Raw genomic sequence first — 12922 nt, 5'->3', positions numbered from 1 at the left:
CCTGGCACAGCCCCAGCCCTGGCACGGTTCAAACGAAAGGTTCAGGATGAGCACACACGGTGGTTCCCAAACCCAGAATGTCCCTCCACGTTCTGGCCAGGACGGGGCTCCTGGTGTCCATGGCCGTGTCCTCTCCCCCCACAGCTCCGTGCCACCCAAATCGGTGTTCCCTGGCCCCAAATCCAGCCCAGTGCCATCCCCGCTCGTGCCAGCATCGGTGCTGATGTGGATGCAGACTGGTGCTGTGGCAGAGCCCATCCCGGTTCCCATGGCGGTGCCAATGCTGCCGGTGCCGGTACCGGTGCCACTGCTGGTGCCAGCGCCAGTACCCGCGGCTGTGCCGGAGCCACGCCGGTGCCAGCGGGCTGTGGCAGTGCCAGCGCCGGTGGCAGAGCCGCGGCCGGTGCCGGTGCGGGTGCTGGTGGCGGTGCCGGTGGCGGTACCGGGGCCGCGCCGGTGGCGGAGCCGCTCCCGGTGCCGGTAGGCGGCAGTGCTCGGCGCTCCGCGCTGCCGCCGCTCCCCGCCCGCTGCCGCCCAGCCCGGAGGAGGCGGATGCGATTCCCCGGCTGCCCGTGGCTGCTCGGCGGGGCGGCGGGGCCCGGCCCGTGCGCAGGCACCGACAGCGGCCCCGGCCCCGCTCCCGGCCCCGGCCCCGGCCCGGCCCCGCTCCGCGCTCGCCGCCGCCGCCGCCGCCCGGCCCCAACCGCAGCCCCAGCCCCGGCCGCGGCCGCCGGGGCCCGGCCCAGCTCCGCGGGGCCATGGCCGAGTGGGCGCCCGCCCAGGTAAGCGCGGCCCGGGGCACCGGCACCGGCACCGGGCACGGCCGCAGGCGGAGCCGCCCCGCCCGCCCCGCTCCCGCCGCCGCCCGGCCCGGCCCGAGCCCCGGCCGGGACCCTCCGCACCCCCAGCCCGCGGGGCCCCGCCACACCGGGGATCAGAGCCACGGGGGCCCCGGGATGGGGCTGACCACCCCTGCCCCGGGATGTCCGTGCGTCCCCGGGATGCGCCGGGCACCGCTGACCTGGGATGTCCCCGTGCCCTCGGGGTGCCCCGGGATGTCCCTAAGCACGCGACCCGCGATGGCCCCGGTGCTCCCGGGATGCCCCTCTGACCCGGGATGTCTCTGTGTCCCCAGGTACCTCTGGCCCGGGATATCCCCGTGCCCCTGGGATGCCCCAGGGTGCCCCGGGATGCTCTGAGCAGGCTTCAGCTCAGGGATGCCCCAGGCACTTCTGTCCTGGCATGTCCCTTTATGTCCCCAAGGTGTCCCTGGACACCGCTGGCCCACACTTGCCCTGGCTGCTCGCTGCCCATCCAGCCCCATCCTCCTCCCGGGTGGGTTCCACCCCGGGCAGACCCAGGAATGGCTCCCAAGGGATTGGGAGCTGGCATGACAAGTTGGGAGGAGGTCACCACAGTGACCTGCCCAGCTCTGGCAAGTGTCCCGTGGTGACAGAGATGGGCACTGACCCCACGGCCACCCAGGACTGCCACTCACTGTCCCCTCTGGCTGGTGGGCATCACACACAGCGGTCCCCTGCAGTTCTGGGGCTGCTGGTGGCCAAAATCCCTGAAAATGCAGAACAGAGGCTCCAGGGGGTGACCATGGCCTCCTCCCCCTCGTTCCCTCCCGGTGGCCCAGGTGCAGGAGTGGAACATGGAGGCCCCTCACCTGATGCCGCTGCAGCCGCCGCTGCTGCCGGAGCGGGCGCACGTGCGGGAGGCGCAGCTCCACTCCGCCGAGGCCTCGCTCTGGACCGTGGTGGCCACGGTGCAGGCCATGGAGAGGAAGATCGACCTCCTGGCCACCCGCCTGCTCAGCCTGGAGGGCCGCTCTGGCACGGCCGAGAAGAAGCTCCTGGACTGCGAGAAGACAGCCATGGAATTTGGGAACCAGCTGGAGAGCAAGTGGGCTGTGCTGGGCACCCTCATCCAGGAGTACGGGCTGCTCCAGCGGCGCCTGGAGAATGTGGAGAATCTCCTCAAGAACAGGAACTTCTGGGTGCTGCGGCTGCCTCCCGGCCCCCGGGGCGAGGTCCCCAAGGTAAAGTGTCCCAGGGGGCTGCAGGACAGTGAGGGACCCTCAGTTTCCCTGGGGAGTGGGCACCGCTGAGCCGGGGGGTCTTGTCCCCACAGGTGCCAGTGACATTTGTTGACATCGCCGTCTACTTCTCAGCGGAGGAGTGGAAGAACCTGGAGGAGTGGCAGAAAGAGCTGTACAACAACCTGGTGAAGGAGAACTACGAGGCTTTGCTGTCCCTGGGTAAATGTCCCTGTCCCCCTCTCCTGGCAGGATGGAGTGATGCTGTGTCACCTTAGTGGGGGCCCTGGTTCCACACTCACTGTGTCCTGGGACCACCCATTCCAGAGGGAACGCTCCATAGTTGTCCATGGGACAGGGTGACACACTGTGCCATGCCAGTGCTGCCCAGGAAGCTGGTGAAGGTCCTTGTCCCCCAGAATCCAGGGCTGAGTGTCTGCACTGCCTCCAGCATGGAGCTGTCATGGGATTTAGGCGTGTTCTCCACCAGGAGGGACAGCCTGGTGTGTCCCCAGTGTCCCCCTGAGGGCGCAGCAGGCATGGGGTGACATCATTCTGTGTCCCTGGCAGATGGGGCTCTCTCCAGGAGCGAGGCACAGCCCCGCAGCGAGCGCGGGGACGGGCCCTGTGTCCCTGAGCAGCGGGAGCTGGAGCAGAGGGAGCTGCCGCCGGACGCCTGCGCGGGTGAGGCACTGCCACAGGAGCTGTCCCCACTGTCCCCACCTTGTGTTCCCCAACCCTCCTCACCACAGGGAGGCTTCTCCTCCTTCCCTAACAGTCCCAATCCCAGTGGGCCCAGTTCTCCAGCTGTGACTGGGAACTGCCATGAGTGAACCCAGAAAATCTGTGATTGTTGTGCTGGAGATTTTGGATATCCATCACTGTGAGATCCACGTGTCCCCTGCTGCCACCACGTTGTGCCAGAGCCCATGGGCTGTGTCACTGTCACCCAGCCCCATCAACAGTGCCATTGTCACCTGTCCCCAATGGGCTCTGCCACAGTCATCTGTTCCCAGGGGTTGTGCCTGTCCCCAAGGGCCATCTCTGGGTCACCCATCTCCAAGGGCTGTCCCACAGTCACCTGTCCCCACAGCTCCCTGGGGGTGTTGGATGTCCGTAGCTGCTGTGGGATGGGGATGGCCCCTGAGGCCAGAGTCCAGGGGTCACACACCGTGGGTCACAGTGTGGCTCCATCCCGGCCCTGGCCGAGTCTCTCCTTGTGAACAGAGTCGCTGATCTCCACCTCCGACATCCTGTCCCGGATCAAGCAGGAGGTGGCTTTTGTGGGGGAGCAGCAGTTCCCTGAGGAGCGGGGGATGCCACCAGACCCCTGTGCAGGTGAGCGCGGGGCTGAGGCTGCACCCACCGGAGCCATTCCCTCCCGAGCCTGCACCCACCGGAGCCGTTCCCTCCCGAGCCTGCACCCACCGGAGCCGTTCCCTCCCGAGCCTGCACCCACCGGAGCCCTCCCCTCCCGAGCCTGCACCCACCGGAGCCGTTCCCTCCCGAGCCTGCACCCACCGGAGCCGTTCCCTCCCCGCCTCCCGGAGCAGGGTGTGGCCCCGCGTGGCTGAGCCCCTGTCCCTGTCCCTCCCTGCAGGCGCGGACGCCCTGATCACCGCGCACGACTTCTTGTCGTGGATCAAGCAGGAGGAAGAGCCCTGTGTCCGGGAGCCCTGGGAGCTGCCCGAGAGGGAGATGCTGCCCCCGGGCCCTGGTCCTGGTGAGCGACCCCCACCATGGGGCTGGGGTGGGGGGAGACACCCCCGCAGAGCGAGCGGTGACTTGGGGACACCCGCAGTGTCCCCGGTAGGCTTGACCAGTCTCTCTGTCCCCTGCAGCCAGCGAGGGGCTGCTGGTGAAGACGGAGGAGCGGTGCCCGCACGCCGAGCCCCCGGAGGAGGTGGGTTTGCCGGGCAGCTCGGGAGAGCTGCTCTTCCCCGCCACGGGCTTCGGGACCCCCGAGGGACAGGCGGCGGTGCCAGCGGCGGTGGCTCTGCCGGCGCAGCACAGACTGGGCAAAGCTCCGGGCCCCGAGCCGGGCCCGGGCGCCGATACCGGGAGCGTCCCCGCGGCGCCGCCGGGCCCCGCCGAGGAGCGGCCGCACGGATGCGCCGAGTGCGGGAAGAGCTTCAGCGGCAAGAAAAGCCTGCGGATCCACCAGCGCAGCCACGCTGCCGAGCGGCCCTACCCGTGCGCCGAGTGCGGCAAGAGCTTCAATTGCCACTCGGGGCTGGTGCGGCACCAGATGATCCATCGCGGCGAGCGGCCCTACAAGTGCTCCGAGTGCGGCAAGTGCTACAGCCGCAAGGAACACCTGCAGAACCACCAGCGGCTGCACACCGGCGAGCGCCCCTTCGCCTGCGCCCAGTGCGGAAAGAGCTTCATCCGCAAGCAGAACCTGCTCAAGCACCAGCGCATCCACACCGGGGAGCGCCCGTACCAGTGCCCCGCCTGCGGCCGCAGCTTCCGCTACAAGGAATCGCTCAAGGATCACCAGCGGGTGCACAGCGCCGAGGCGGGGCCGCCGCCGCTGCCCCCGCCCGGGATCCTGCCCCCCGGGGACTAGGGGCCATCCCGCCGCGGACTGGCACCCCCCGGGACGGGGACAGCCCCCGGCCACGCAGCTTCCACCAAACCGAGGTGCCCGGCCGGGGCGGGGGGCAGGCGGGGCGCTCCGGGGGGAGGACGAGCCCCCCGGTCCCCCGCACGGACGGACACTTCACCCCCCAGCGCTCCCCCCACGGACGATGTCGCCGCACGGGGTGGGGGGCAGCCCCCCGCCGTGTCCCCCCGCGCCACCCCCCGCCTGCCGCTCTGTCCCCTCGCCCCCGCTGCTTATTTTTACTGCTCCCCTCCCCGCGCCGTCCCGCTGTACAGTGCTTGGGGTGTAGTTTTGTATGGACGAAGCGATACGGAATAAAGTCGTGCTGGGCTGCAGAGCCTTCAGCACCCCCGCCGCGGGTCCCCCGTGCTCTGTGGCCGCATTCCCGTCCCGTCCCCGGGGTCCCGCAGCGTGGGAAGGCAGCGGCAGCAGGATGGGGAAGTGGGAATGTCGTGGTGGGACACGGGGTGGTGGGAATGGCAGCGCTGTGGGTCCGAGGGTGTGGGGCTTCAGGAGTCACCGGCTGTGGTGGCTTCATGCCGGTGGGGCTGTGTAGACCCCCACTCCCGTCACCAACCCATCCCTGGGTCCTTCTTGTCCCCTGATTTGGGGATAGGAGTTATTTCTCACAATTATTTTCCCCACAGCCATGTGAATCCAGGGCCCTTCCTCAGGCACCATGGGGTCCCCAAGCTGGGTGTCACCATCCTTCTGGGAGGCCACGACCAGAGCTGGGTGAACCTGAAAATGTCACAGTTCCTGCTGCCCCACTGTCCCCTCCCTGGGGGCTGCACTCTCCTGTCCCACCCTGCCTGGGGGGGACAGAGCTGCCACCGAGCAGGACGTGGCAGTTAAGGGGCCCTGGATGCTGGGGGCTGGGAGAGGGGACAGCACAGGGGACACAGCACAGGGTTCAGCAGTGCTGTCACCCTGATGTGGGCTGGAGATGGAGGGGGGAGACAGGGGGTGCAGTGCTGGAGTGCCCTGGGGACACTGCCCATGGCTGGGGACCTTGGGCATTCCCTGGGGACCCTGCACTGTCCAGGGATCCTGCACACTGCTGGGGACCCCAAGCACTGCTGAGGATGCTGCACCTTGCCTGGGGACCCCAAATGCTGCTGGAGACCTTCCTGGGAATCCTGCACATACTCTGGGAACACTGCACAATGCTTGGGGACACTCCCTGGGGACACTGCTGGGGAACCTGGACACTCCCTGGGGACCCTGCACACTGCTGTATGAAGTCAGGGCCCTCCACACTCGCTGGGGACACTGGACACTGCCAGGGACACTCCCTCGGGACATTACACACTCCGGGAACCTGTCAGGCTGCCTGGGCCCTGCACATTCCTGGGGAGCCTCTGAACTCGCTGGGGACACTGCAAACTGCCTGGGGACCCCAAACATTGCCTGGGGACCCCAAACAGACCTGGGCAGGTGATGCTCCACGTTGCCCCCAAAATGTGCATGCCCTCACCCCTCTCCAGATGCACAGAGCTGCTGGTTCCAAGCCTGCACAGCTCCTGTTCCCCAGCCCTGATCCCAGGGCTGCCCCAAAGGAATGGGGTGAAGCTCGTTTGCCCCATGGCCTTGTCCCCATTCAGGGCTGCAGTGCCATGGCTCAAACGACCCCACGGGCCCAGCTCCCACCCCCGCACAGAGATCACACACAAAACCATAATTTCTGGGTTTTTTTGGAGGCTTTTTTTTTTTAACAGAAGTTTTATGGTTATATGCAAATTAGGTCATTAAATGATTTGCATAAAATGTTCGCACGTCAGCGACTAAGTGTTCCTAACTCCCACCCCCCGACAGGTAGTAAATCCTACTGGACTAGCGCCGGCACGCCGCGCTGTCACACGTGTCCCCCGCGGGCACGGCGCTGTCACCTCGGGGCGCTCCCGCGCCTCGCTGGCCCGGGGGACACGCGGGCACCTGCCCGGAGCGCTCCGAGCCCGCGGCAGGCTTGGGGCAGCGCCGGCCGCCCGTGCTCTGTCCCTCCCCGCGGGGATCCATCCGGGTGCCGCCCGCGTCACCGCACACCGTCCCGTCGGGGCGGCCGCGGGCACTCCGTGTCCGTGGCGGAGCGGCTCCCGCCCGTCCCTAGCTGTTGGTGAGGAAGAGGCGTCTGTGTCGGGAAGCGGAGCCGCGCGGCCGCCCGCGGCGCCGGCCCCGGCCGCGGTTACCGAAGGGGCTCCGGCTGGGCACGGCGGTGTCTGCCCAGCCGGCGCTCCCGGCCGGCGGCTCGGGGAAGCTGGGCTCGGCTTTGGGCTGCTCCAGGAGCGGGCTGGGGTCGCGGCGGGGCTCGGGGGGCGGCGGGGCCGGGCTCTGGCGGGCGCCGGCGCGCTCCTGGCGCAGGTAGCGCAGCTCGTCGCGGATGTCCGTGAGGACGCCGAGCAGGCGGAACTGCAGCTCCCGGTCGCGAGCCCGCTCCTCGCGCTGGGTGGCCCGTTCCTCCTGCCACATGGCCAGCTCCTGGTGGTACAGCTGGTCCCACTGCTCCTCCAGGTCGAGCAGGTGATGGATGCTAGTCCTCCAGCTCTCGCGCCGGTCCTCGCGCAGGCGGGAGCAGCCCAGCCCGCGGCCGGGGCCGGCGGCGGCCGGGGCGTCTCCCGGCGGGGAGGCGGAGGAGGGCAGCGATTCCTCGGTCAGGGCGCCGTGCAGCGGGGAGCGCGCCGGGGGTTCCTCCTCCGCCGGAGCCTTCTCCCAGGTGGGCCCCATCAGTACCCTGGGCAAGGCGCCCACCTCCGGGCCCGGGCCCCCCGCCTGCTCCTCGGGATGCGCCGAGTCGAGCCCGCGGCCCAGGGCGGGCAGGTCGGACACCCCCTCGTGCCCCCAGTCCGAATGAGCGTCCGCGGGGTTCAGGGAGTCCTCGGGCAGGGAAGTGACGGAGCCCTGGGAGCTGCACCGGCGGATCAGCATGGCCTGGCGGGACAGCTTCATGTCCTCCTCCGCTGACATGGGGGCCTCGGGCCCTGGCTGCATCCCCGCGGCCCCACCGTGGCCCCTCTCCACCTCCCGGCCTTCCCGTTCCTCCTCCTCCGACACGGAGGCGTAGGAGACCAGGGACTCGTTTCGCAGGGATGGGGAGATGGCCGACGCGTCTGGAGTGCGCAGCTCCGGTCCCGACTCGGCTGGGAGAGAGAGAGAGAAACCTCTGGTGAGCCACAGCACTGCCCTGGCCCCAGGCCCTCCCTGCCCCGTGGATCCCAGTGAATGTCTATCCTGACCCAGTGGATCTCCATCCTGACCCAGTGGATCTCCATCCTGACCCAGTGGATCTTCATCCTGACCCAGTGGATCTCCAATCCGAGTCAGAGGATCTCCATCCTAACCCAGCGGATCTCAATTCTGACCCAGTGGATCTCCACCCTGAATCAGAGGATCTCAATTCTGACCCAGTAGATCTCCATCCCGAGTCAAGAATCTCCATTGTGACCCAGTAGATCTCCATCCTAACCCAGCGGATCTCCATCCTGATCCAGTGGATCTCCACCCTGAATCAGAGGATCTCCATTCTGACCCAGTGGATCTCAATTCTGACCCAGTGGATCTCCATCCAAACCCCACTCCCAGCAGATCTCCATCCTAACCCAGCGGATCTCCATCCTGATCCAGTGGATCTCCATCCTGATCCAGTGGATCTCCATCCTGATCCAGTGGATCTCAATCCTAACCCAGCGGATCTCCATCCTGACCCAGTGGATCTCCATTGTGACCCAGCAGATCTCCATCCTGACCCAGCAGATCTCTATCCTGACCTAGTAGATCTCCATCCAAACCCCACTCCCAGCAGATCTCCATCCAGACCCCACTCCCAGCAGATCTCCATGCAGACCCAGCCCATCTCCTCCCCTGCTCCCAGCACCCCCAGCCCGCGCCGTTCCCGCCGTACCGGAGCCGCCCTGCCCTTCTCCTCGGCCGTACTCGCAGCCGCCGGCGGGGTCGGGGCTCTGTCCCGGCAGGCGCGGCACGGCCGAGCCCTCCACGTCGGGCAGGGCCGAGGGCTGCCCGTTGGTGTCGATGTAGATGCTGGGGTGGCTCACGCCGGGCTGCAGGTGGTGCATGAAGGGCTGCTTGGAGGCGCCGGGGAAGAACAGATCTGTGGGACACAGAGGATGTGGCCTCAGTTGATGGGGTACAGATGCTCCCACAAGGCCACCCCGTGCCATCGCTCAGCCTCAGCTGGCCCAGCACCATCCTGAACCCCTGGGGGGCTGACTGACACCCCAGAGTGCCAGAGAATGTGGGGTTGGGGAATAACCTGAGCTGGGAGGGACCCACAGGGATCACTGACCCAACTCCTGGCCCTGCACAGACACCCCAACAATCCCTCCCTGTGCATCCCTGAGAGCGCTGTCCAAATGTTCCTGGAGCTCTGGCAGCCTTGGGAATGTGCCCAAGGGACACATGGGGAGCGCCCAGCACCCTCTGGAGGAAGAACCTTTCCCTGATCTCCAGCTGACCCTCCCCTGGCACAGCTTCATGCCATTACACAGGATTTCTTCCTTCAGCCTAGAGCCTGTGCTTGGCACATGAATGGCATCTGGATCAGAGACAGCCGAGTCTGGGCTGAGCCTATGATGCCCCCAGTGAAACCAGGGAGGCCACTTTGGGATCAAACAGCATCAAATGAAAGAAAAGAAGAAAAAAAAAAAGACCTGCTCCTGCTGAGGTGTTCCTACCAATCCTATTGATCTGGCAGAGTTTTCCCAGACAAGCTGTGGCTGCCCCTGGACCCCTGGGAGTGTCCAAGATCAGGTCGGACAGGGCTTGGAGCAACCTGGGATAGCAGAAAGTCCCTGCCCATGGCACAGGGTGAGCTTTAAGATCCCTTCCAACTCAAACCACTCTGGGATTTCCACAACTTGCTGATCCCAGGTTATTTCCACAGAGGATTTCTAACCCCAGCACATGCAGTTCCCGGTGGGTGGCACTTGGGTACAACAGGACCATGGCTCTGCTGCAATCCCAACACAAACCCCAGAGTCTCTCTCCACACTCCACAACAGCCAGATCAGAACGCCAGCATTTCCAGCCATCCCTCAGGGAGCGCAGCCCCAACCACCCCCTGCCGCAGAACCGCCAGCACCGACCTGGGTCCAGGATGATCTCGGGCTCCGAGTCGTGGCTGGCCTGCAGGAAGGTGGAAGCCACCATCTTCTCCAGGGGCGTGAGGCGTGGCTTGTGGAGCGGCCCCCCGGCGCGGTTCATGGGCAGGTGCTTCTTGGAGGTGATCTTCTTCTTGACGTCCAGCCGCAGGTCGCGCCACTTGTGCTTGAGGTCGTCGATGGAGCGCTCGGTGTAGCCCAGGAAGTTGACGCGGCTTTGGATTTGGGTCCAGAGCTGCTTCCGCCGCACGGGGTGAGCCCGCAGGGCCTCGGACCCGTACAGGGCGCTGAAATGCCGGACCACATTCCAGACCAGCGTCTCGGTCTCGTCATTGGAGAAGTTGGCCTTCCTCTTCCGGCCAGACGCTGGCATCGCCTGCGAGGCTGCGGCAGAGGTGGAAGGGGCACAATTGAACCTCGGTCCCCACTCCTCTCTGTCAGCTCCTGGGGGGAACATGGGGCTGCGGGAGCCCGAGGGAGCCGCGGAGGAGGGAGCCGAAGCAAGGGCCCCGGAGGCATCCATGGCAGGGGAGGCTTGGGCCGGGGAGGATCTAAAGAGCCGCTTCGGCACAGCACGCGGCACGGGCGCACCGCATCGCCTCGCCCGGCTCGAGAGCACCTGGGGGGGGAGAAAAGGAAAGGGCAGCGGTGGCTGGTGGCAGCGCGGGGGGACGGCGAGGGCCCCCCGGCTCTCTCCAGCCAGAGGCACCAGGGAGCCCCCAGGACAGGGACGTGGCCGTGCTGCGCGTCAGGACCACGGTGAGGGGTTGTGGTGAGCGCCTCGGGCACAGAACCTGCCCTGGGGCCACAGCGCTGCCTCACAGGGTGCCAAGGAGCACCTCAGGGCCAGGCTGAGGGTGGTGGGGGCACCTCATGGGGATCATGGCAATGCCAGCTATGATGGGGAAAGTCTTGGGCATGATGAGCACCTGAGGTTCTCAGCCAGAGCTTCAGGGCCACAGCACTGACCAAGACCTGAAGGACAAGTCTTGGCCATGGTGAGCACCTCAAGATCTTGGCCAAGAAGCGAGCCTTGGCAAGGGTCATGGCCATGGTGAGAACATCAAGAGCCCAGTGAGCACCTCAAGCTCCTGCTGAGGACCTTGGGGTCATGGTGAAACCCAGTGAGAGCCCCAGGGCCATGGCCAAGGCTCACCCCTCAAGCTCGCAGGGAGCACAAGGCACCAGGCAATGACCAAGGCCATGGCAAGTGTTGCAAGCCATAATGAAGACCTTGGCCATGATGAACACCCAAAGAGCCTGGTGAGGACCTCACTCCACAGAAAACACCTTCACTGTGGTGAGCACCCCAAGCTCCCAGCAAGGACTTTGCAGACACAGCAAACACCTCGGCCAGGTGCACACCTGGAGCTCCCCGCGAGCACCCTGGGGCCATGGCAAAGACCTCGGCCATGGTAAACATTGCGGCCACGGTGAACACCCCAAACCCCTCGTGAGGAATGTTGGGACCACGTCAGAAACCTTGGCCGTGGCAAGTGCTCCAAGGCCATGATGAACCCTTTGGCCACGGTGCACACCTGGACCAGGTGTGCACACCTCAAGTTCCCACGGGAACCACAGTGAGGACCACGGCGCCCACCCCAACCACCCACGGCACCCTCAGGCCCCACCGAGCCGCGGGAGCACCGCAGCAGCCCCGTGCAGAGCCCGCAGCCCCGAGGTGCCTCCGCCGGGCCGTCCGTGCCCCGAGCCCCCTGCCCATCCTCGGGGCCCCCCGGCCCCGGGCAGCGCCCACACCGCGGGGCCCGGGGGGCTGCGCGCTGCCCTCCCTCGGCTTTGTTCGCGCTTCTCCGCCCGGGGACAAAGCGGCCGGGCCGGGGCCTGCCCCGCGGAGCCCCCCCCCATTCGGGATCCCACTGCGGGCGGGTGCGCGGGGCAGGCACCGGCCGCGGCCCCGCGGCTCCCCCCGCCCCGCCGGCCCCCCCGGGCCCGGGGCAGCGCTTACCTGCGCCGGGACGGGCGTGCGGGGCGCGGGGGGCGCGGAGCGGGGCCCCGGCGGCGGCGGGAGGGGGGGCTCAGGTCCGGCGGCGGGTAATGGCTCCCGCCTCGGCGGAACTCGCCTTCATTTCCTCCGAGCGCCGGCGCGGGCCCTGCGCGACACCGCCGCCCGCGGGCCCCCCCTGGCGGCACCGCCGCGCACCGGCGGGGGCGGGACCGCGCACCGGGGACAGCCCCGGAGGAGGGACAGCGACAATTCCTGGGGGAGGAACAGGGACAGCCCCGCGGGAGGGACAGGGACAGCCCCGGAGGAGGGACAGCGACAATCCCTGCGGGAGGGACAAATACCGGGACAGCCCATAGGAACGGGACAGCCCCGCGGGAGGGACAGCGACAATCCCGGCGGGAGGGACAAATACCGGGACATCCCACCGGAACGGGACAGGGACAATCCCCGCGGGAGGGACATCCACCGGGACATCCCACCGGAACGGGACAATCCCTGCGGGAGGGACAGGGACGATCCCTGCGGGAGGGACATCCACCGCGACAGCCCATAGGAACGGGACAGGGACAATCCCTACGGGAGGGACAGGGACAGCCCCGCGGGAGGGACCTCCACCGGGACAGCCCATAGGAACGGGACAGGGACAATCCCTGCAGGAAGGACAGGGACAATCCCGGCGGGAGGGACAAATACCGGGACATCCCACCGGAACGAGACAGGGACAATCCCCGCGGTAGGGACATCCACCGGGACATCCCACCGGAACGGGACAATCCCTGCGGGAGGGACAGGGACAATCCCTGCGGGAGGGACAGCGGCAATCCCCGCGGGAGGGACATCCACCGGGACATCCCATAGGAACGGGACAGGGACAATCCCTACGGGAGGGACAAGTACCGGGACATCCCACCGGAACGGGACATCCCACCGGAACGGGACAGGGACAATCCCCGCGGGAGGGACAGGGACAATCCCGGCGGGAGGGACAAATACCGGGACATCTCACCGGAACGGGACAGCCCCGCGGGACATGCCACCGGAACGGGACATGCCACCGGGACAGCCCACAGGAATGGAACATCCCATCAGGGACAATCCCACCGGAACGGGACATCCCTGCGGGAGGGGACAGTCCACCCGGAAGGACAACCCCGCGGGAGGGGACAGGGACAATCCCTGCGGAGGGACCATCCCACCGG

General features: G+C 67.3%; 1 protein-coding gene across 1 annotated transcript in view; it reads left to right on the top strand.

The window, feature by feature from the left end:
• Positions 1-726: 726 nt before the first annotated feature.
• LOC117000643 overlaps positions 727-12922 on the top strand; it is a 32215-nt gene continuing 20019 nt past the window's right edge. Inside the window, exons 1-15 of the mRNA XM_033068492.1 lie at positions 727-782; positions 1643-2044; positions 2137-2263; positions 2612-2725; positions 3269-3379; positions 3642-3764; positions 3883-4607; positions 6754-7004; positions 7209-7460; positions 7512-7700; positions 8195-8410; positions 8512-8750; positions 9659-9908; positions 10023-10257; positions 10331-10516. Of these exons, the coding sequence (XP_032924383.1) occupies positions 759-782; positions 1643-2044; positions 2137-2263; positions 2612-2725; positions 3269-3379; positions 3642-3764; positions 3883-4607; positions 6754-7004; positions 7209-7460; positions 7512-7700; positions 8195-8410; positions 8512-8750; positions 9659-9908; positions 10023-10257; positions 10331-10516 (3444 nt within the window). The 5' untranslated portion in view covers positions 727-758. The remainder of the gene's footprint in view (positions 783-1642; positions 2045-2136; positions 2264-2611; positions 2726-3268; positions 3380-3641; positions 3765-3882; positions 4608-6753; positions 7005-7208; positions 7461-7511; positions 7701-8194; positions 8411-8511; positions 8751-9658; positions 9909-10022; positions 10258-10330; positions 10517-12922) is intronic.

This window comes from Catharus ustulatus, chromosome 1 (genome assembly GCF_009819885.2).
Source record: "Catharus ustulatus isolate bCatUst1 chromosome 1, bCatUst1.pri.v2, whole genome shotgun sequence".
Taxonomy (NCBI): domain Eukaryota; kingdom Metazoa; phylum Chordata; class Aves; order Passeriformes; family Turdidae; genus Catharus; species Catharus ustulatus.
The sequence above is the reverse complement of the archived record's forward strand: the minus strand, read 5'-3'. Positions and strand labels throughout refer to the sequence as shown.